Source organism: Momordica charantia (genome assembly GCF_013281855.1).
Source record: "Momordica charantia cultivar OHB3-1 chromosome 3 unlocalized genomic scaffold, Mcharantia_2.0 BLBB01000003.1, whole genome shotgun sequence".
Classification (NCBI taxonomy): Eukaryota; Viridiplantae; Streptophyta; class Magnoliopsida; order Cucurbitales; family Cucurbitaceae; genus Momordica; species Momordica charantia.
This window is the reverse complement of record NW_028275161.1, coordinates 2,771,440-2,795,336: the sequence shown is the minus strand read 5'-3', so window position 1 is coordinate 2,795,336 and position 23,897 is coordinate 2,771,440. Positions and strand designations below refer to the sequence as shown.

Sequence of the window (23,897 nt, the reverse complement as noted above, 5' to 3'; positions counted from 1 at the left end):
TATTTTGGTCATTACTTTTTATCTTTCGTTCATTTTGGTTTGTGTTAATGTTCATTTAGTCTTTTATGGGTCCGATTGTTAATGTTAATATTTCTTATTTTTAATAAAGAAAAATGAATTCTATGGCCCAAAATATTTATGAATTAAGTATGATAAAATAATTTTATTTATTTATTTATGTTTTGGAACAAGAAATGAGAAACTTGTTTTGGTTGGTTGTTTTCAAAATTTTTATACAATTTTGAGAATCCTTTCAAAAAATGAGAAATAAGAAATATAATTAGTTATAAAATGCTTAGATTTTTTAAAAATATTGAAAGCGAGAAGCAAGAAACATAAACGTTATCATATTTTTTCCTATCATTTTGGTTTTTATTTGAAAATTTCTAACATAAATTTTATATAGAATAGAAACTCTTTAATACAAATTTGAAGTTATATTTCAAAAAATTTAATGATAAAACTTTGATAAAAAAATGAATTCTTTTATTACATGAATCCAATTTTCATTTCATCGGGTAAAAACTATCTTTTTCTCAACAATGTCTTAAAAAAGAAATTCACCACTCACGGGCAAAAGAAAGTACATGGATTAAATGAACTTTTAATATTACAATAGATAAATTATCAAAATTTGAAAGTACATGGATTAAGTGAACTTTTAATATTACAATAGATAAATTATCAAAATTTGTTAAGGTAATTGGAACTAATTGATCGATATTTTAAGTTTTACTTAGGATTGCTACATGGGTATTAAACTTCTATTGATACGTTATAAGGAGTAAAACAAAATTTTATTTTTTTGAAAATGGGTAAAACAAAATTTTTATTGTACCATAAAAAAGTCTAACAAAAATATGAAAAATATAGTTAAAATATCATACAAAATATTAATAATAAGGATTTTTAACTTGACTAATATGTAAATTAATTTTTTAATTTGTAATGTTTTCTTCCAAACTATCCATCAATATTTACATTTTATTAATATTTTAAATAATATTTCTATAAAATTGAGACCCAATTTTTTCGATATCCATATTTAAAACCTTGGATTTAATTAATTAAATCTAATAATGTAATTAAATTAATTATATTTTAGAATATTACAGAATAAATATTGGTGAAGAGTCAAACTTATGTCTTTTTGGAAGTAGTAATGTCTTAACCACTTAGATAGACTCGGGACAATTAAATATATTTGATTAAATTGAACCAATAATTTTAATTAATTAAAGAGGGATTTCGTCAAATACTTTTTTTTTTTTTGGTTTGAGAAAATTTAGTCAAGTAGAATTATTGCATAGCCGAACAAATCTGCACATCCACTATTATCAAGTTGTGGTCGGAATCAACCTAAACGAGGGAATCAACCTGACTGGATATGTTTATTCTATTTATTGGATATTTTTTCAATTTAATCTCTTATATTTTAATATTTTTTAATTAACGCTATTGTAATTATAAGCTTATATGGGATAAAATTTGGTAAAATTGACAAAAAATTAGAGGATAAATTAGACTATCGGTTGGGAACATGTCACATGGACCAAGAATTGAGACTCACTATCGACTCAAGGCACCGACCTGCCGAGCTTGATGCCTATGAGTACTTAAAGCCTCAAGAAGGCAAAGAGTTTTTAGCTCATCTTGTCCGAGCTAAGAATCCAATAGCTTATCATACAGTTGGAAGTAGTTCAACAACCTTAGTAACATAGTAATGGTTGTCAAAATAAATAGAAAGATTCCTACGTGAGCCCTAGAACGTCATTGCTCTACTCAGTCAGGGATACAATTCTGTCTAAAACCAATCTATAGATTCAGACTTTTGGACTGACTTAATCGTTGAAATGTTTGTTCTTTACGCGAAGGTCTTCCTGTCCAGCTCGCCAGTAAGCTAGCACGGATCTCACCTCATGAAATTTGACACTTAAACAAGTAAAAATTTGCCAACTGTTTAGAAATTTAGAAAAAAGATAATTAAAAACTTTATTTCATAAATAGTTTGATTTTCTCTTCTAAATTTTTAATAAATCACTAAAAGGGGCCGTTTGTTTTTTGGGAATGTAGATGCCTCGAATCTCATATGTCTTGAATTTTAGATATCCGAAATTTTAGATAGTCACATTTGTTTTGTAGGAAAATTTATAAGGATATCTGAGAATATTTTAATAGTCACGCTTGTTTTGCAGGATTTATTTGTGAGAATATTGTAAATTTATGTAATGTTTCAAAAATGCCCTTACCGGTCATCATTTAATTTATATGTTAAATTTAATATTATTTGAATTCTTATACAAATTTTACTTTTATTAATTTAATATTATATTTTTATGTAAATTTTGGTTTATGTTTGGTGACTATTGGAAAAGTAAAATAAACGAAAGATTGCACACTAGATTTGAATTAAAAATAAATTTATATATTATACCATTGACTAATGTTTATTTTATATTTAAATGTAGCATATAAAAAAAATTGTATTTAGACTTATCAATGAATTGGTGCATAAATTTATTTTTAAAATAAATGAGAAATAAATATTATTGATGAAAAAAATTATAGAACAAAAATGACGAGGGACAAAATTGTCAAAAGAAGATGCCTCAACATGGAAATCTTAAAAACTCATGTTACAGGAGGACATCTAAAATTGGTCAGATGCCTCCAATATAGGCATTCTAGGATGTCCGGGCATAATGCACAGCTATTCAACATTCCTATTAAACAAACAGGGGTATCTTGATGCCCATCCCATGGGAATTTCCCACAAAACAAACGGCCTAAAGGACTGTTTGTTTCGTGGGAATCTAAGATACCCACGACATAGAGTACATCTAGATTTCCACATTTATTTTTTATAGAAATATACATACATACATATATACATACATACATACATATATACATACATACATATATATATATATACATACATATACATATACATCTATACCCAAATATCAATATGGGGGAGACACATCCTAAGGAGTTTTCCATGCCTCTTTAACCATAGGTTTCCAAGATTTCCAGGTTGAAGGTATTCTCTCTACATTTTTGTCATTCATTCTTTTCTGATATATTTTCTTTCATCAATTTTATTTATTTTTTTAAAATTTTATAATTAGAATAAATTGATTCAGTTTCAATAAAAGAATTTCTATGCAATTTAAGTATATTTATATATTATATTTACATATCAAAATAAATTTTATTTAAATTATAAAATATCTCTATGGATTCTCTTGAAATTGATATTAATTATATAGGTAAAATAAATTTATTAGAAACCAATATTATTCCCCCTTAATTTTTTTGATTTTATAATGTAAAAATACAATCGAATAATAATGTCGTCAATTATAGAGTTTTTTGTAAGGAAAAAGTTCAAGTTCAAGTTAAAACTAAAATTAATGGTTAATACAAAATATATAAAAATATCAAATTAACATAAATTAATGTGTTCTACGGAATAACATTTAAATGTAATATAAACTAAATTGATAAAAAATCTAATAGATTAATAAAGTCATAACAGTCCATTTATAAATTACATAAATTACATGAATATTGGTAAGATTTTTTTTAACAAATATATGATTTTTGGATAATTCCAGGTACAAATCTAACAAAAACAAACATAGATATTCAAATATTCGAAGACAATCATTATAAAACTTTACATTTACGTTAGGTGTTTATGCAGGAATTTGCACAACGGTTCTTCACGAATCGAGCTCGAATCCGGTCTCCGGTTCCGACCTGAACACTAGAGTGGACCTGCACAAGAGGGTAAGCACTCCGACGCTCAAGTCAGTATAGATCGGACTCCTTATTTAGTTCGAGGCGAGATTCGATACCTGAGCGTGAAATGAAGCCCTCTATTTATAGGTGACGGATCCGATAGCACACACGACCGGCGGTTACATGTCTTTTCTCATATCGGACCTGTCGGGTTCCGAGCAGGTCGGTCCCTGGTCAGATCGAACTTTGGTGCCCACACTTAGTCTTTTCTAACGGGCAAACCCGGTCTCCTCGGCGAGGCCGAGGTGGACCTAAGCAATCCTTTTTTATCTAATTTCTTCAAACACTAATAGAGGTCCTCCACGTGTCTTGGGTATGTTTACCCCCAAACGTTGGCCCCCTCTCTGTCAGGTTCGATCTCGACCTAGCAGAGAAGTTTATTCGAATCTATTTTCGACACGTGGCGACTTTTCATTTGTAGAGGGAATATGATCGTTGCGGAATACGTTTCGACCTGCCAGGTTGTCGGAGCACTCAAGCGTTTCGCCGTTGCGTATCCCGAGAAGATCCCAGCCGCTCGTTGATTACACGTGTACGGCGTGGAGGTTTTTCCGATCAGCTATAAATAGTCCCGAAACTTCAGGTCAAACCTTACGTTTCTTGAATTTCTGGAGTTCGATCTGAAACCAGCTCGAACCCTTTCTCTAGGTCAGTCACTTCTCCTTGCTCTTACTCTTCTTTCAAACATGGTAGTTTTCTTATCTTCCCCCTCCAGTAGCGATAGCCTAGGTAGTGTAGGTCGGACGATAAGTAGTTCGCCCCCCAAACCAAGTGATTCTGGGGAGGTCTTAGCTCGTAGGTTAGAGTCCGAGCTTGAAGAAATAGAGAACTTTAGGTTCTCAGATGATGGAGAGGATAGCGATATCTCCACCTCGGGCCAGGGTCTGGAGTACCCTTCTAGGATGCCCGAGCACTATCTTGGACCCCTTCGTAGGGGGTTTAACATTCCGAATGACATCCTCCTTAGGGTTCCGGAGGAAGGGGAAAGAGCTGACAATCCTCCAGAGGGATGGGTCACTCTTTATTTGACAATGTTTGAGTACGGCCTCAGACTTCCCCTTCATCCCTTTGCTCAGGAGTTCTTAAACCGAACTGGACTGGCTCCTGCTCAAGTGGCCCCCAATGGGTGGGGTGTCATTTTTGCTTTAGCCATTCTTTTTTGGCTGCGAGCTCGGGATGAGGACGAGGCCGAGCTGCTAAGTGTTGATCAGCTCCTTAGGTTTTTTGAGGCCAAGAGGATAGCCAAAAAACCTGGTCGGTACTATATGTGCGCAAGGAAGGGCACAGGTGGTATAGTCAAGGGGTCGACCTCCATCAAGGGATGAGTAGGAAAGTGGTTATTTGCCTCGGGAGAGTGGCTGGCAAAGGACGAGTCAGGTCGTCCCTTCTTTGACGTGCCTGCTAGGTTTGGGAACCTAGGTATGGAGTCTTTCTTGTTTTCTTTTTTCTCTTTTGATTTCATGACTTTCACATCTAATTCGAACTTTCGTTTGCTTTGTGCAGTATCAATTAAGTCGATTCCCGAGCTCACTCAAGCCACCTTCGACACCCTCAAATACTACAAGGACAACTTCCCAAGGGGCCGGAAGATCGGGACCTTGGTAACTGACAAGCTGCTGCTAGAATCAGGGCTATTGGACTACAATCCTTTAGTTCGTCCGATTGAAGCTTCGAGGCCAAACTCCAAGCTCGGTAAGCCATGTTTGACTTCGACTTCAATTTTAGCTTCAAGTTTTTACCTCTGACATTTCATTTTATTCGTATTGCAGCCATGGTGTGTGGATTCATGAGCAGCGTGAAACGCAAGTCTAAGGGTCGTGCTCACGCCCTTAAGACAGTTCAGAGCTCTGATCCAACTACCCCTGCTATGGATCAGCATGCAGCTCGGGACCAGGCGGGTCCATCTTATGAAGTTCCAACTCCAGTGATCGAGCTGGATTCTACTGGGGAGCGCTCCAAGGAGAAGCACTCGAGGAGCGAGTCTGAAGCACTGGACGTGTCACCTCTTCGTGAGGTGAGAGAGGGTTCTCCTCTGAAGAGGAAGAAAAAGAAGAAGACCACCTCCTCCTCGGAGGTTGGACCTCGTGGCCCCCTGCCCTCAAGCCACGCCGACCTGGTAGACGACCCTGAAGCTCGGATGGGGGGGACATCCGACGTGAAGATGCGGTTCAGAGTGGAACCGTTGAGCTCCGGGGTGAAGGACCAACTGTCACGCATCTCAGCCGCGTGCTTGAATCGCTGTCTCAGGAGAGCGTCCAAGTTTGTAAGTGACCCGGGGTCCGTGCTGCAACCTACCATCGACCACGCTGCCGAGGTAAGATCTACCTCTATACTTATTTTCTCGTCTTATAGCTCGATCTGACCTAATTTGCCTTTTGTGTATTGCAGGCGTTCACTGCCTCCATCCACTCAGCCATCATGATCAAGGCCGAGCTGGATGGAAGGGAGGCCTTGGCAGCGAAAGAGAGGGCAAAATCCTCTGCTGCCTTGGAGGCTGCCACCACGCTTAAGGGCGAGCTACTGAAGGCTCGGGGCGAGGTGGACGTACTGAGGGCCGAGGTAGAAGCCAAGGCCGAACTGCTGAAAAGGGAGGATGAAAAGCATAAAACCCACCTCCGAGCTGCCCACGCCATCACCAAAGGGCTGGAGAAGGAGAAGTTCCAACTCCTTAAGGAGAAGGACGACATGCTCCAGGCCTTCGAAGGGAAGGACGCTACGATCGGGCGTCTCATTGCTGAGCTGAAGGCGGAGAAGCAGCGCCTTTCCGATGGAACTCTTCTGGAGGCAGCCTTCAGGCAACACCCAGATTTTGATGGGTTTGCCAAAGACTTCAGCGATGCAGGCTTCAAGTTTCTAATGAAGGGCATTGCTGCCGATATGCCGCACCTCTAGCTCGACCTCGGTGATCTGAAGAAGAGGTATGCTGAGAAATGGGCTTCTGGGCCTAACGGCACTCCTGGCCCCCAATCCCTGGTGGACAAGTACGTCAGGGAGCTTGACTCTGACTACTCCGACGTGGAGGAAGAGGATGCCCCAAGCCAAGAGCCTACCGAGGTCGGCACAACTCAAGAGAAGGCTTCATCACAACAGGGTGGATCCCAGGAGGTCAACCTTCTAGGCTCCCAAGGCGAGCTGTCCTCCCACCTCGGAAGTAGCTGAGGCTCTCTTTCCTTCCATTTTTATATTTCTTTTTGTAAGTCTTTGGGCAGAGCTGCAAGGTATATAAGCCTTGGCTCTGTCCTTTTAATCAATGAAGCCTCCATTTCTCCATCTCTGTCTATTCTTTTACTGCTTCTTCCTTGAACTTTTTAAACTTGCTTTTGTAAGTCGGAACTTAGGAATGAACAAATTCATCTCGCACCTCTAACTCATAAGTTTAAAGGATTGTGGGATAACTCTTTTCACATCGCTCCTCTTTCCGAAGGTTTGAATTTGAGAGTTTCTTTTACTAATCTTAAATATTTCTCCTTGAACTCGGAAGTCCAAAGAGAATATCAAGCAATTTGAACTTTTCTACATCGCACCTTTAACTTGAACGTTGAAAGGTTTGAATTTTGAGTCCTTGACTAATATTCACATCGCACTTCGAACCCCTGGGTTTGGAGGATTGAATTTCTTGAACCTTCAACATCGCACCTTTAACTTAATCGTTCCAAGGATTGAATTTTGGCTTGTTATTGATTTTGACATCGTACCTCGAACCTGTGGGTTCTGAGGCTGCCGATTTTAAGTCTTATGGGAGTCCGTGGCCCCCATTTAATTTCTAATCGAACTTGGAGTTATGAAATTAAATAACCCGATTTATTGAAAGTTCCTCCCCTTGAAAATTTTTACAAGCCCATTTTGGGACTATTTTGACAATTCAGGGGTAATAGCGGTTCAAGTGCTCCGCGTTCCATGGATGCGCAAGCATTCTTCCTTCCAGGTCGGCCAGCATATAAGTTCCAGGTCGGACTATGCCTTTGACTTCGAACGGTCCCTCCCAACTTGGGTCAAGGGTGCCGACATGACTCTGAATTTTCCTTAAGACCAAATGTCCAACTTGGAAGCTTCGAGGTTGAACTCGGGCATTGTAATGTCTGGCCATTCTGTTTTGATACTCTACTAAGCGCAACTGAGCCATTTCCCTTTTCTCTTGCAATAAGTCCAGGTTAAGGAGTAGCTCTTCCTCGTTCTTTGTTGGCTCGTACTGTTCTACCCTGTCTGTTGGTATGCCGATCTCGACTGGTACAACAGCTTCTGAGCCAAAGGCTAGCGAGAACGAAGTTTCGCCAGTTGATTCTCTTGGGGTGGTACGATATGACCACAAAACTTCAGGTAGCTCCTCGGCCCACCTTCCCTTTCTGGAGTCCAACCTTAGCTTGAGTCCTCGCTTTATGATTTTGTTTACTGCTTCAACCTGCCCATTTGCTTTTGGATGCGCAGGGGACGAACTGAGGTTGCTTATACTCAGTTTTCTGCAAAAGTCCTTGAACTTTGCATTGTCAAACTGTTTTCCGTTGTCCGTCACAATAGCATTGGGTATGCCAAAGCGGCACACGATGTTTGTCCATATGAACGACGTGACCCTGGACTCTGTGATGTGGGATAGTGCCTCGGCTTCGGCCCACTTAGTGAAGTAGTCCACAGCGACAACGACGAACTTTGCTTGTCCTTTGCCCATAGGAAAAAGACCTATGATGTCTACCCCCCATTGCGCAAATGGCCATGGGGCCGAGATGGAGGTGAGCAGTTCGCGAGGTTGATGGATAATGTTTGCGAAACGCTGGTAGTTGTCACAAGCTTTCACAAACTGCTTGGCATCCTATTCGACACTGGGCCAATAGTACCCTTGTCGAACCACCTTGGCTGACAACGACCTGGCGCCAGAGTGGTTTCCACACACCCCTTCATGAACTTCCCTAAGAATGTAAAGGCCTTCTTCGGGAGTCACACACTTGAGGAGAGGCAGGGAGAAGCCACATCGGTACAACATTCCTTCTCGGAGTGTGAACCGAGCCGCTCTTCGCGCCATCTTCTTTTGCTCCTTCGGATCTTGCGGTGGGTTTCCTTTGATGAACTCCACGATTGGGTCCATCCAAGTGGGTGATGGAGTATCAACCTCCATTACATCTGGCTCCAAGATTGAAGGAGTGTCCAAGATCTCGATCGGGACCGATCTAGCCAGGTCGGTCTCGTACGCTGATGCCAATTTAGCTAAGGCATCCTCATTAGAGTTTTCAGATCTTGGAACTTGACTCACCTCGTAAGTCCCGAACTGGGCGAGGTGCGATCTGACCTTGCTTAGATATTTTTCCATTCGGGGGTCCTTCGTTTGGTACTCCTCCTTGATCTGATTTACAACTAGCTGGGAGTCACTAAAGACCTAAATGTGATTGACCCCCAGTCCTTTGGCAACGCGCAGGCCTGCTAGGAGTGCTTCATACTCGGCCTCGTTATTCGACGTTTGAAAGTTGAATCGCAGAGCATATTCGAATCGCTCACCTCCTGGTGCGAGCAAGAGGATTCCTGCCCCGCACCCCTTCTCGTTGGAAGATCCATCAGCGTAGATCGTCCACAGGAGGTTGGACTTGGCCAACTGAGGTGGTGGAGTCAGCTCTGCGATAAAATCGGCCACTGCTTGCCCTTTCATCGCAGTTCTGGGCTCGAACTGGATGTCGTACTCGCTCAATTCCATTGCCCACTTCATCAGACGCCCTGACGTTTCAGGCTTACTGAAGATGTTCCTCAGGGGCAAGTTTGTAAGTACTATGACAGTGTGTGCTTGGAAGTACGACCTAAGTCTTTGGGCCGAGGTGACTAATGCGAGGGCTAGCTTCTACATTTGGGTGTATCTGGTCTCGGCTTCGGTCATGGCCTTACTGGTATAATAAACGGGGCTTTGGCTCGCACCTTCCTGCTTGACCAGTGCCGAGCTGACGGCGCTATCAGACACTGTTAGATACAAGTGGAGTTTTTCTCCTGCCAATGGTTTTGCGAGTAGAGGTTCCGAACAGAGATAGTCTTTTAACTGCTCTAGTGCTTGCTCACATTCTATTGTCCACTCAAACGGTCCTTTCTTCCTAAGTACCTTGAAGAAAGGAAGACACTTGTCCGTTGATCTTGACACGAACCTATTCAAGGCTGCAATCCTGCCATTGAGGCACTGCAGTTGTTTTAGAGTCTTGGGCGCCTCCATCTCGAGCACGGCCTTTATCTTCTCTGGGTTAGCTTCGATCCCCCGGTTATTTACCATAAAACCAAGGAACTTTCCCGAGGAGACTCCAAAGGCACACTTGGCCGGATTGAGCTTCATTTGATACTTGCGTAGCACTCCAAAGGCTTCGATCAGGTCGGAAAGATGCGACTTTGACTGCTTGCTCTTGACAAGCATGTCGTCCACATACACTTCCATATTTCGACCGATCTGCTTGGCGAACATTTTGTTCACCATCCTTTGGTAGGTCGCACCTGCATTCTTTAGGCCAAAAGGCATCACCTTGTAACAGTACAGACCTTGGTTTGTAATAAACGCGGTATGATCTTGGTCTGGCAAGTGCATTTTAATTTGGTTGTATCTGGAGTAGGCATCCATGAAGGTGAGCAGCTCGTGCCCGGCCGTTGCATCCACGAGCTGGTCAATCCTCGGAAGGGGGAAGCAATCTTTTGGGCATGCCTTATTTAGATTTGTAAAGTCCACGCACATCCTCCACTTCCCGTTGGATTTTTTAACTAATACTACATTAGAGAGCCACTCGGGATACAGAATTTCTCGTATATATTCAGCTTTTAAAAGTTTGTTTACTTCCTCAACAATTACATCACTCATCTCCTTATTTACAGGTCTTCTTTTTTGCTTTACAGGTCGGAATGATGGGTCTATGTTGAGGAGATGCACCATGATCTTCGGGTCGATGCCAGACATGTCCTCGTGAGACCATGCGAAGACGTCCGAGTTAGACCTGAGGAAGTTGATCAGTTCTTCCCTGTCGGTGGCCCCCAGCTTGGTTCCTATGCTTACTTGTTTTTCGGGACTAAGTAAAGGAACAAGCTCGAGCTCTTCTGTTGGCGGGGAGAACTGCATTTTGCCTTCCTTGGGCAGGTCTGTCTCGGACCCTTGCAGCTTGCCACGACTGGTCTGCTCTTCCAGGGCGCATACGGCCGACCCTTTAAGTGCGGATGCATAGCATTCTCGTGAGGTCTTTTGCTCACCTCGGACCATGCCCACTCCATTCGGGGTTGAGTACTTCAAGATTTGATGCAATGTGAAGGGGACAGCCCGAAATGAGTGGATAATGGGTCTCCCAAAAATGGCGTTGTAGGCCGATCTGCCGTCGATTCCCACGAACTCGGCCATCTGCGTTACTTGGGTAGCATCTTGCCCGATAGTTACTGGCAGGTCAATGCACCCTTCTGGGGAGACCGATTCTCCAGAGAATCCAACCAAGGGTGTTGGACTCTTCTTCAATTGTGACCTGGTCCATCCCAATGCTAGATATGTTGGGAGGGACAAGATGTTGGCAGATGCGCCTCCATCGACCAACACTCTTCGGACCAGGACGTGATCAATCAGAGGGGCGATCACCAGTGCATCGTTGTGAGGCAAGTGGACCCCCTCCAGGTCGGCATCGCCGAAAGTGATGGAGCAAGTGGGCTTCTGCTCCCTGATTATGCATACCTCGCGCCTGGCCTCGCGAGCTAGCTCCTTCCTCTTATTTCCGGACTGGCCCCCGCTTGGACCTCCGAAAATTGATGACCACAGGTCGGTTCTCTCGTCGAGGCGGCGTTCTTGAACGCTTCCTCTCTTCTTCCTTTTCGACAGAGTTAGACCTCAGTTTGCCCACGAATTTTTTGAAGTAGTCGTCTTGAATGAGGTCTTCAATCTGGCGTTTTGACTCCCAGCAACTTGACGTATTGTGGCCGTGATCGCGATGAAAATGACAATACTTATCTTTGTTGCGCTTTTCTGGGTCTCCTCGGAACTTCTCAGGTCGCTTCAGGAGCTTTTCCATCCCGCTCTCCTTGATGTTCGTGAGTATCTCGGAGATGGGGATGGTGGTTGGGGTGTACCGTTCATAAGGTCGGCTCCAGGTAGGGCCGCTCTCCGACCTACGGTACTCTGTTCTGCTACTAGAGGAGGATGGTCCCTTATCTTTGGACCTGACATCAGTCCTCCTCTTCTCCTGGCTCGATTTTTTCTGATCGATCTACTTTTCAGGTCGGCCAGTCTTGGTTCGGAGGAGCTCCTGCCCATCAATGACTTTATTCGCCTTTTGTAATACTTCGGCGAAGGTGGCTGGAGCCTCCTCTCCAAGTTTTATGGTTAAAGTCTCATCGGCCAGACCAGTGAGGAAGTAGCACATGGCCGAATCGTCGGAGCAGTGCACGACCTTCAGCTGCTCCTCCTGGAACCTTGTGACATATTCTCTCAACGTCTCTCCCTCCTTCTGCCTGATGGTGGCAAGGTGAGTCGTGTCTTTCTGTCATAATGCCGAGAGGAGAACTGACTGATGAACTCCTTTCTCAGCTGAGAGTAGGTCGAGATCGACCTAGCCGGCAGTCTTCGATACCACAGGCGCGCGCTACCAGTGAGCGCGATCTGGAAGGCGCGGCACTTGATCGCATCTGTTGCCGCTTGAAATTCCATGAGGCCCTCGAAGACCTCAACATAGTCTTTAGGGTCCTTAGACCCGTCATAGGGCTTCATGGTGGGAGTCTTGAACTTCGGAGGGATTGAAGCCTCCATAATATCCGAGGTGAATGGCGATTCTCCCAAGTCGCCATCGTCGAACAAACATTCTTTCTTATCGCACCTGGCCTTAAGCGCCTCGACCTGCTCATCGAACTTATGCTTCATCAGGTCAAAATCTTCCCTAGTGATCACAGCTTCTGGTGCTAGAGGTTTGTATTTTGGCTGAGCCTTTAGGTTCGAGTTCGAGAACTCTCGGGAGTAGGAAGGAGAGTCTTCCGGCTCCCGAGATGCTCTCTTCTTCTTTTCAGTGAGATGCTTTCTTAGATCGTTGTCCCTCAAGCAGTAATCCACTCCTTCAACGTTGGGAATGGGCTCGCGGTCGCCAGGTTGGATGAATGGGGCTCCCTTTTCACCAGGTGCGCCCGGGACCCTAGAGGGAGACGCAGTTCGGTTAGCACATGTTGCCTCGGCGTACATTTCTTCCATTGTGCGCAATCGATGACGTATATCATCCAACTCGCGCTAGAGAGTAGATAGAGCTTCAGGGTCTGCTTCCTGGTTGGCCCTTTGAGAGGTCTTTCTCGAGGTCCCTCCTCGGCCTCTGTTGGCTTTTGAGGGTTTCGGGTGAGCAGGTGGTAGTTCTTGGTTCGCATGGCGGGTAGATCTGCGCGGCAGATCTCCCTCTTGTGCAGCTCGGACCTGGTCCTCGACTATTCTTGCATTGAGGTCTCGCTGAGTGCCATTATCAGCGTTCACACCCCTCCGTTCTGTCGTATTGGTAGAGCTTGCCGGATGCACCATTGCTGCGTATATTTTCTAGATCGGGATGACTTAAGATGTCGGCTTCCCACAAACGGCGCCAAATGTTTATGCAGGAATTTGCACAACGGTTCTTCACGAATCGAGCTCGAACCCGGTCTTCGGTTCCGACCTGAACACTAGAGTGGACTTGCACAAGAGGGTAAGCACTCCGACGCTCAAGTCAGTATAGATCGGACTCCTTATTTAGTTCGAGGCGAGATTCGATACCTGAGCGTGAAATGAAGCCCTCTATTTATAGGTGACGAATCCGACAGCACACACGACCGGCGGTTACATGTCTTTTCTCATATCGGACCTGTCGGGTTCCGAGCAGGTCAGTCCCCGGTCAGATCGAACTTTGGTGCCCACACTTAGTCTTTTATAACGGGCAAACCCGGTCTCCTCGACGGGGCCGAGGTGGACCTAAGCAATCCTTTTTTATCTAATTTCTTTAAACACTAATAGGGGTCCTCTACGTGTCTTGGGTATGTTTACCCCCAAATCTGACAAATCCAGGTACAAATTTGACAAAAACAAACATAGATATTCAAATATTCGAAGACAATCATTATAAAACTTTACATTCACGTTAGGATTTTACCAAAATTTTAACAAACTTTACCACATCGGCAGGCAGGCCCAACGACCTCTGGCGATGATACTCCAGCTGCACATGTTCCCCGACGACCACAAGTTCCGACAACCCACAACCCACATCACAGTAGTCCGGCGCAAAACTCTACAATCTCGACGGACAACAATAATATAACTAACAACTTCTACGACGCACAGATCTCCAACAACCTGACTCCCACCTCAAGTGCTCCTTCACGGTTTCAGACCTGCGGGCACACCAAGGATTTCCTCAATGTAGTACGTGATGTAAAAAAAAATGCTTTTAGAAATGATTTGATTTTTTAAATAAGTTTGTTTTAAATATGAGTTTTTAAATAAATTTGTTTTAAATATGAGGTTTTTAAATAAGTTTGTTTTAATTTTGATATATATTTTTTTAAAAATAATTTTGTTTTATTTTTAAATAAGTTTGTTTTAAATACCATTCTTTTTTAGATGAATTTGTGTTAAATTTGATTTATTTTTTGAAAAACAAGTTTGTTTTAAACATGATTTTTTTAAAGTTTGTTTTAAATGTTTTTTTTAAATAAGTTTCGAGGAAGTTTGTTATACTCATTTCAATTCTAAAACAAAATAAAGTTTTTTTCTCGGTTTTAGTTTTTATTTTTATTTTTTTAAAACAAAATTTCAAAATAAAGATTTCAAAAGTTTTAGGTCCTATCCTCTGTGGTGATGACATGATATGGTAGGTTTCTTATGAGTAATTCGCATGTCTTAGAGTCTTTGCTTGCCCAAATTAAAGTTATTTTTATATCATTGTTTTTACTAAACAACTATTTTAAATAAAATATTTTTTGAAATAAAAAACTTTTTGTTTTTTTAAACAAATTTCAAATTAAAATATTTATATTTAAAAAAAAAATAAATAGTATCTCAAGGTGTTGACACTTGGTAAGATGTTTGAATATTGAATCTTATGTCAAATCTCAATGTGCCATAAACGAAAATTATTTTTTTATTTATTATTTTTTTCTACTAAATAATTATTTCGAAAACCCAACAATGACGGAAATTAACACCTCCCCTACGCTCAGCCTACTCCTGAACCTAAAATTTGTTTTTTCGTAGACCAAGTTTTTAAAATAGATGACCAATCACACCCCATAGATGATTGGTGACGACTTCAAACCCTTATCTTGAAAGAGATTATTCAGGGAATAACGTCGGCCGCTCTGCATCGCGATAACATTGCGACACATGGCTGTCTAAAGATGCTGAATATCTAACATCTAACATTCCTGACATCTAAGATTCTTAAAAATAAATAGCCTTTAAGTATTATATCAAACATGATATTAAATATCTGTCGACACATCTACATTTCCATACATACGAAGAGTAAATCGATATTTCCATTATATTACAATAAAATCGACAAAATATGAAAAATATCAATAAAATGTCACTAATATACACATAATATTAATATTAAATATTTTAAACTTATTTACAAATAGAAAAATGTTTATTTGTTAATTTAAATACTTTTTACGATTTTTAAATTTCTCTAACTTCTACATATAAATATTCATTGACATCAACATTTTATCAATATTTCTATGAAATTAAGACTTCAACATTTTCATCGATATCGAGATTTAAAACCCTTATATCATGTAACAGATAAGCCTATTGTCAACAAATTTTAACATTCACCAAAATGATATATATATATATATACACACACACTTGAAAAATGTTAAAATCCTAGGGATTATATTAAAACTTTTTAAAAATAAAGTTTTAAGAAGCATCGGAATATATAATAAGAGAATTAAGTTTCAAAAAGTAGTACTGTCAAACCACTAGAGTAATTTTTTTTTTAACTGGTTGAAGCTAGTATTACTTGCACTTCTTTAATTTAATTTGATAAAATTAAAAGTTAAAAGTTAATTAGATTGACAAATTAAACTAGACTGAAGTGTAAAGGAAAACAAAAAGCAAAAATTTCCCTAACATTTTAGAGAATGGTACTGTTTTTAGATTTCAAAAACAACAAGGGACTGAAACCATTTTTAAAATACAAGAGTACATTTTTAAGAAATTTTCCCAAGCTTTAATTTCCTCTTCCAAATACAATTCATTATCTATATCCAAAATCCAATCCTAATTAAACTTTTATGACTAAAAAACCTAATTAAAAAAACCCTAATTTTAATTTCATTTTGTGGAATGACTCCAAAAGATTTTGACATTAATATTTCAACCAAAATACACCATTGGAACTTTTTTTTGCAAGAACAAAATTTAATAATTGATAGATCATCTCTCCAATTGTCTTAGACTAACCTGTAACCACAGCAGAAATGCTACAATTTTTTGGTAAAGAATCTAAAGATCAATGATTTGAATCCAATAATTGTTCAAAACCCCAAATGTATATATAGTGTGAGTTTCAACATATTTAAAAGAAGTGTGTACTGCTACCAGTTGGGGCTGGTGATGGGTTTGAGTTTTGTGGCTCTTGCCCTAACAACATAAGCTGATCAACATCCAGCTCCAAGACGCCCAGGCCATGTCGAAACGACAGTATCGTCTTCGCCGCCTCCACCTCCGTCGTGCCATACCTCGCAGGGGTCGGAGTAGTACTAGTCCTCGGGATGTCCACATCCATCTTGTTCGACGACGACGGCGATTGCATCATTTCGGCCTTCTCTTTTCTGTCTCCGCCTCCTTCTTTGGTGGTTGATAAAGCAACCCGAGGCGACCTCACACGGGTCGGAAAGGTCATCTCCGGGATGTCCAAAGCCTGAATCTTGTTCGACGACCTCGTCTTCCTCTTCCCCTTTTGATGTTGTTTATGTATCCTCATATGGCCTCCTAAAGCTCGGACATTTTTGAAACTCAAGCTGCAAAGAGGGCACTTACAAGGCCTTGCTGCTGATTGGCTCCCTCCACTAATTTGTTCTTCTTGGATCATCACTTGATCTTGATGATCTTGATCTTGAATCTCCATAGATTAGAAAGAGAGAGCGTTTTGGAATGAAACTGCTATAAATTTGAAGGGAATTAACCGAGTGTTTATATAGTTTTAGATTCAATAATGCAATAATTATAAATTACAAAATATAATTTAATACAACCTCGTTCCATATTCCACGTGTATTACGCAGCTGATATATATAGTTAAAATATATTCCAATTGGTTCTTATACCTATATGTACTTTTTAAAAAGTGATCGTTTTGGTATCTAATTGTAAAATTTTTATATAATGGAAATCGCTCAAATACAATTTATGGCTATATCCCAAGAAATTTAGTAAGTGAAATGTTCTACTAAAATGTTGATTGAAATAAATGGGATATATAAGAATGAAAATAATGAGACCATGATTACTTTTTTAAAGTGCAAGGATCAAATCGAAAATTTCAAAAGTAAGAGACTAAAATGAACCAAAGTTGAAATTATCGGAATTGAAATAAATATTTTAAAAATATAGAGACGAAAGTGAACTAAAATAAAAAAGATACTGGACCAAAGGAATATAAAATTTTTTTGAGCCGCTCTCAAAAAGAATATATATATATTTTTACTTTTGGATACATGAGGGCTCGAAAACCTGGATCTTTATCTCTCTCAAATTTTCATCTATAAAGTTACGAGGGATGCTCGTTTGAGATTGTTGGGCTCTGGTACCATATCAACTTTCATAGGGTTCAATCTCAAAACCAATTGACAATAAAAGAGAAATGTCTATTATAAACCATTGTAAAGTCTATTTTCTTTTCGACGTGGGATGATTAACAATGAATTGATTCATACCTTATAAACTATCTCTCTCTATAGAAATTTATCCTATTGGCCAAAGATGCCCCCTTTACCTCAAAATCATCTCCGAATCATTTATTATGGTTTAAATATTATTTTGCTACAAGTGTGTGCGATACAAAAGCATCAACCTATAGAAAAATGAACCGATTGATTTTGGTCAGCTTCATATATACTTTCAAAACGTCCATTTTTTGTTCCTATATTGTTAAAAAATTGAGCATTGTGGTCCCTTCATTCATTTTTATCTTACTCCTTTCAATTATAATTTTAACACGACACTTGTTAAAAATGTAGTTATAAATTTGTATTAATTGGTTAATGACTAAAAACCCCTTAATTTCTCTTTTCTCTTTCCCAAAATCTATACCCAACCGAAAAAAGAACCGTAAATTTAATTTATCAGTTTTTGTGGAATGATACCAAAGGATTTTGACATTAATATTTCGACCAAAATACAACATTGAAACTTCTTTTTACAAGAACAGATTTTAATTGATAGAATATCTCTCCAATATTATTGTCTTATACTAACCACAGAAAATTTTGCTATAATTTTCCTTAATTTTTAGTGTTTTATTCAGAAAAAAAAAGAGCAAAGAATGAAAATTTTTGGTAAAATCAATGAGTGTTAAATTCAATAATTGCATATGTGTATAGTGTGACTTCAACAAATTCAAAAGAAGTGTCTACTGCTACCAGTTGGGGTTGATGATGGAGTTGAGTTTTGTGGCTCTGGCCCCAACCTAAGCTCAAGATCGAGCTCCGAGACAGTTGAACCATGTTGAAACGGCGGGACCATCTTCTGATCGGAGCTAGCTTCCAATGGGAGTACTTGATGAACCCTAAACTTCTGATCCATATTCGAAGATTTCTCGAAAAGTTGAAGCTGTTGAACTTTACCTTTTAGGGTTTCTTCCATTGTCGAAGAGGTAATTTCCCCAATTTCCCCTCTGTCTTCGCCTCGGCCTCGGCCTTCTGTAGTGGTTGACGGGATAACCCACGGTAACCTCGCAGGGGTCGAAATAATCTTCGAGATGTCATCCACAGGCATCTTGTTGGACGACATCGACAACGACGATGACGAAGCTGATTGCTTCATCTTGGCCTTGTCTTTTCTATGTATGTTCATATGGCCTCCTAAAGCTTGGGCATTTGTGAAACCCCTCTTGCAAAAAGTGCACTCATAAGATCTAATGTGTTCTTCTTGGATCATCACTTGATCTTCATCTTGAATCTCACACCCTGCACCTGCTTCATCAATCTCCATAGAGACACAAATTTGGAGCAAAAGTTAGAGGTTAATTTTTATGGCCAGCTTCCCTTTTGGAATGAATTGTAGACTTAGAAGGAAATTGAGTATTTATATATATAATTTTAGATTCAATCCAAAGGACAAATTAAACAGCCCATCAAAACTTGGTCATGGTGGAATAATTTATGAATTTCAAACTTATAAATAACAAAAATATAATTCGCTATATAACTTCCATAATCCAGTGTATTACAGCTGACATGTAATTATAATATTATAACTCAAAATAAGGCTAGCTATTAGGATTTATTAGCTTACATCCCTAATAACAATATTGATTTAAATACTATTTTAATTTTCATACTTTTAACTTTGGTTTATTTTGGTCTCTATATTATTAAAATGTTTATTATGGTCCCTCTCTCTACTTTGAGGTAGTGGATGACTTGGAAATGTATTAATCTCCCTACCAATAGGAATATGCTATGGTGCAATTAATGACTTTTGCTGGATCCTTTTGATTTATTTTGCTAGAGCAAAACAATCGTCTTTTCACCGGACACTTTCAGATCTCCGACCGGCCAATTTGTGAGAATATATATAAACGGCTGATTCCTAATCATTGGTCCACAAAATCGACCTTTTGTAATCACGCATTGCCCCAATCTCTCTTAACTGGAGCATTGTTATTTGCCCTCCTCTGTTAGTATGTTTCTCTACTTTTTGAATGAATGGTATGTGTCATTTTTCAAAAGAAAATATTCATTTTAGTCAATGTAATTTCAACTTTTGTTCATTTTAGTATTATATTATCAAAAGGTTTGTTTTGATCTCTGAACTTGAAAAGTGACCAATTCTAGGTCCCTATTTGAAAAATTTTAACACAATGAAATCCTTTTAATTCAAATTTATGATTATATTTCAAGAAATTTAGTGAGTGTGAGGTGTCAAAAGAAATGAGATAAAAATGAAAATGAAGATATCAATAAAGTCACTTTTTAAAAATATAGGGATCAAAATGAACGTTTCAAAAGTAGAGATACTAAAATGAATAAAAATTGAAAATATATAGATAAATACGATCAAAATAAATGGGAAATATTATTTAAGCCTAAAAACATCGCTGGTTGATTCATTTTATAGAAATATCAAGAAAACAAAAAACAAAAAAAAAAAAGTGTCATATGACTATATGAGTAGGGTTTGAAAATTTATTTTTCTTCTAATAAAACCCAACTTGACATATTCAATGATGTAATATTTGTTTGTTACATAACCATCGGTTTCCAAATTGTGTTTCCTTTTCTTTTCTTTCTTTCTTTCTTTTTTTTGGTAAAAAAAGTTCGGCTTCTTAAATATCAATTTAAACATCATTGGTTAGTTAAAATATCTATTTCCATCGACAAATATCGTGAGTTTTGAATCATCACCTTACATGGTGTACTAAAAACAATTATACACCAAAAATACGATTGAAGCTATTAATTATTTTTTGAGAAATTTAAAAAGTGAGGTTGATATGGGCATTTTAAAGATTTGATCTACAGTTAATTAATGGCTAAACAGGTTATTAAGAGCCCTTTCATTTGGGTTTAATCCAAAATTTAACTGCCACATCCATTAGTAAAAAGGAAAACTTAGTTTATTATATTTTTTTATGACGGTAAAAAAAATTATAAGTAGAAATAATAACGGACCCAAAATGGACAATGTTTATAATCAAATTTGTTATAGTGCCAACTAATTGTTCAGGCAACGCTTCCACATTAATTGTGGTGTTGTTCCAGATTTTTCCATGTCAACTTTTAGTTCAAAATATTAATATATATGTACTGAAAAGATATTTTAGAAACTTTTGCAATATTTTTTAAACTTTACCGAAGTTTAAAGGTACCATTGAAATTTTTGGAAGGTAGGAGTATGTTTTAAATAATGGCAAAATACAAAGGTATTTTCTTTTTAGTTTAGCCTATGTATATTAAAATAAACTATATCTTTCTCTTTCTAGAAATTTATCCAATTGGCCAAAAATGCACCTTTTTGTCTCAAAATAATATTGTGAGCAATATATTAGGTTTAAATATTATTCTGGTCTCAGTACTTTTGGTTTTGGTTTTATTTTTAGTTCATCTGCTTTGAAAACATTCATTTTGGTATATATACTTTCAATTTTCTTTTCCATTTTAGTCTTTGTACTTTCGAAACATCCATTATATTATGTTCTTTGTACGTTAGAAAGTGACCACTTTGGTCTCTTCATTCTTTTTTTTATCTCATTTCTTTCAATCATAATGGTTAAACGACACTTCACACATTAAATTTATTGAAATATAGCCATAAATTTTTATTAAAGAGTTTTTTTTATAGTTTTTAAATTTTGTGTTAAAATTTTGTAAATGGGAACCAAATTAGTCACTTTTTGAAAATACAAAAACTAGATCGAAGGTAGAATGATTAAAATGGAAAAAGTTGAAAATAAAGAGATCAAAATAAAATTTTTTAAAGTATATACACAAAAAAAAAAAAAAAAACTTAATATATATAGAGAGAGATTTACTTTGGCCATTTTGCAAGAAAGGAAGCTGGTTGGAACTGAAGGATCCAACTGGCTCAGCAGAGTCAAACTCTCTCTTTTGCATATGATTTGCCACTTGGAAACCTGAGACTGAGAGAGCCAATATTATATGCTTTTTTATGCCTATAATTGAATCAATAAATACATACGAATTTGATTTCATAAAGTGTTTTGAGTTAAAATAATATGTGGATTGGTACTGTTTTGAATCATCCTCATCATCGACTCGAGATCTAAAAGTCGGTCCAAGCCCAATATAGATGCAATCCAAATCCAGACTAAGGTCGACATTTGATTGGACCCATCCAGCCCGACACTTCCATCAATTGAATTAGATATAGATTGGCCCATTTGAGGGATATATTTAGAGATAACAACATATATATAGCTATTTAAAATAAATCATTTCAAAAAATGGCCAAACATATTTTAGTTTTGAAAAATGGCAACTTAAAAATAGGAAAATCTTGCTAATTTTGGAGGTAAAATCAAGAGAATCATACCTATATTTTCGAGAATTTTACTAACAAACCTAAAAAGAAAAAATATTAATTAAATTAAAATCTAAAAACAAAAAAATAATTTTAGAAATAGAAATACCAAAATTTAAACAAGAAAATCATTTTAGAAATGGAAATACCAAATGTCGCAACGTCATCGTGACGTGGAGCAGCCGACGTCATCCCCTGACAGGTCTCTTTCGAGATTAAGGTTTGGAGTCGCCACCAATCATCTACGAGGTGTGATTGGTCACCTAAAAATAAAGACAAGGTCTGCGAAAACAGATTGTTGGTTCGGGAGTCGACTGAGCGTAGGGAAGGTGTTAGCACCCTACGACACCCGTTCGAAAACGGTACCATATTTTGTCAAAAATTATCCTATTATACTTTGGTCCAAAAAGAAAAATAAATAAAAAATAATTTTAGTGTAGGGGTCATCAAGACTTGAACTTGTGATGTGAGAGTCCATATACAAACTTCTTACCAATGTGCCAACATCCTAAGAAATTACTTAATATTTTATATAAATTTTTTAAGATTTGCAATCTTATAAAAACGAAAGTTTTTTTTTTATATTAAAAAAACATTTTATCTAAAATAGTTGTTTGGTAAAATAATGATATAAAAAAAACATTAATTTAAGCAAGCAAAGACTCAACCCTAACACATGTGAATTACTCCTAAGTAACCTACCACTATGCCAACACCATATGATACAACTTAGTTTTAATTCTTATTATACAAATCTTTATTTTAAAAAAAATGTTTTAAAAAAAATTAAAAAAATTAAAACGAAAAATAATAATAATAAAATAAAAAAGATTTGAAATTCCTCTAACAAACTTCCTTAAAACTAAAAAAAACATTTAAAACAAACTTGTTTTTTAAAATTAAAAAAAAAATCATATTTAAAACAAATTTATTTTAAAAATAATCGAATCATATTTAAAACAAATTTATTTTAAAAATAATCAAATCATATTTCTTATTTTAAAAATAATCAAATCATATTTAAAACAAACTTATTTTAAAAATAATCAAATCATATTTAAACAAATTTATTTTAAAATATGTATATATCAAATTTAAAACAAGCTTATTTAAAACAAACAAAAAAAAAACCAAATCATTTCTAAAACAACTTTTTTCTATACCACGTACTGCAGTGAGGAAATTCTGGGTGTGCCCGCGGGTCTGAAACCGTGAAGGAGCACTCGAGGTCGAAGTCAGGTGGTCGGTGATCCGTGCGTCGGTTATAGAAGTTGTTCGTTATATTATTGTTGTCCGTCGGGATTATAGAGCTTTGTGCCGGACTACTGCAGGTTGTCTGAACTTGTGATCACCGGGGGACGTGTGCGGTCTGTGTATCGTCGAGGTCGTCGGCCTGGGTGAAGAAGAAGAGAAGGTGATGGTAGAGAGAAAAAAGGAAGTGAATTCTTCTCTGTATGGGTGTTCTGTCCCCTCCTCCCCACTGCAAGCCTCCTTAAATACACCTAAAAATAACGATAAAAAAGAAAAAGGGGCAAGAGAAGAGAGAAAAAGAGGGGAGAGGATACACGTATGAAAGAAAAAATCAAACGGGAGAAAAAATTGTTTTTTTTTAAATCTTAAAATCAATTTAAAAAAAACCAATTATTTTCAAATAAAATCTAATTTTAAAACTTAATTTGATTTAATTAAAACTTTACATTAAATTTTATAATAAAGTAAATTATGTTATTTTAAACTAAATAATAAACATAAAAAAATAATAATAAATAAATCAGTAATAAATTTTTTTTAAAAACGAAAGCGAGCCGGACCAAATACGGTGTCTACACCAAAACCGAAGATGGAAACAAATATAGTAATAAACATGATGAATAAATACGAACAAATACAG

General features: G+C 37.7%; 1 protein-coding gene across 1 annotated transcript; it reads right to left on the bottom strand.

The window, feature by feature from the left end:
* Positions 1 to 18,361: 18,361 nt before the first annotated feature.
* Positions 18,362 to 18,955, bottom strand: LOC111012082 (uncharacterized). Its single transcript, XM_022286105.1, has one exon. It carries the CDS (start codon positions 18,953 to 18,955, stop codon positions 18,362 to 18,364), a length of 594 nt encoding a protein of 197 aa, XP_022141797.1.
* Between the last annotated feature and the right edge of the window lie 4,942 nt (positions 18,956 to 23,897).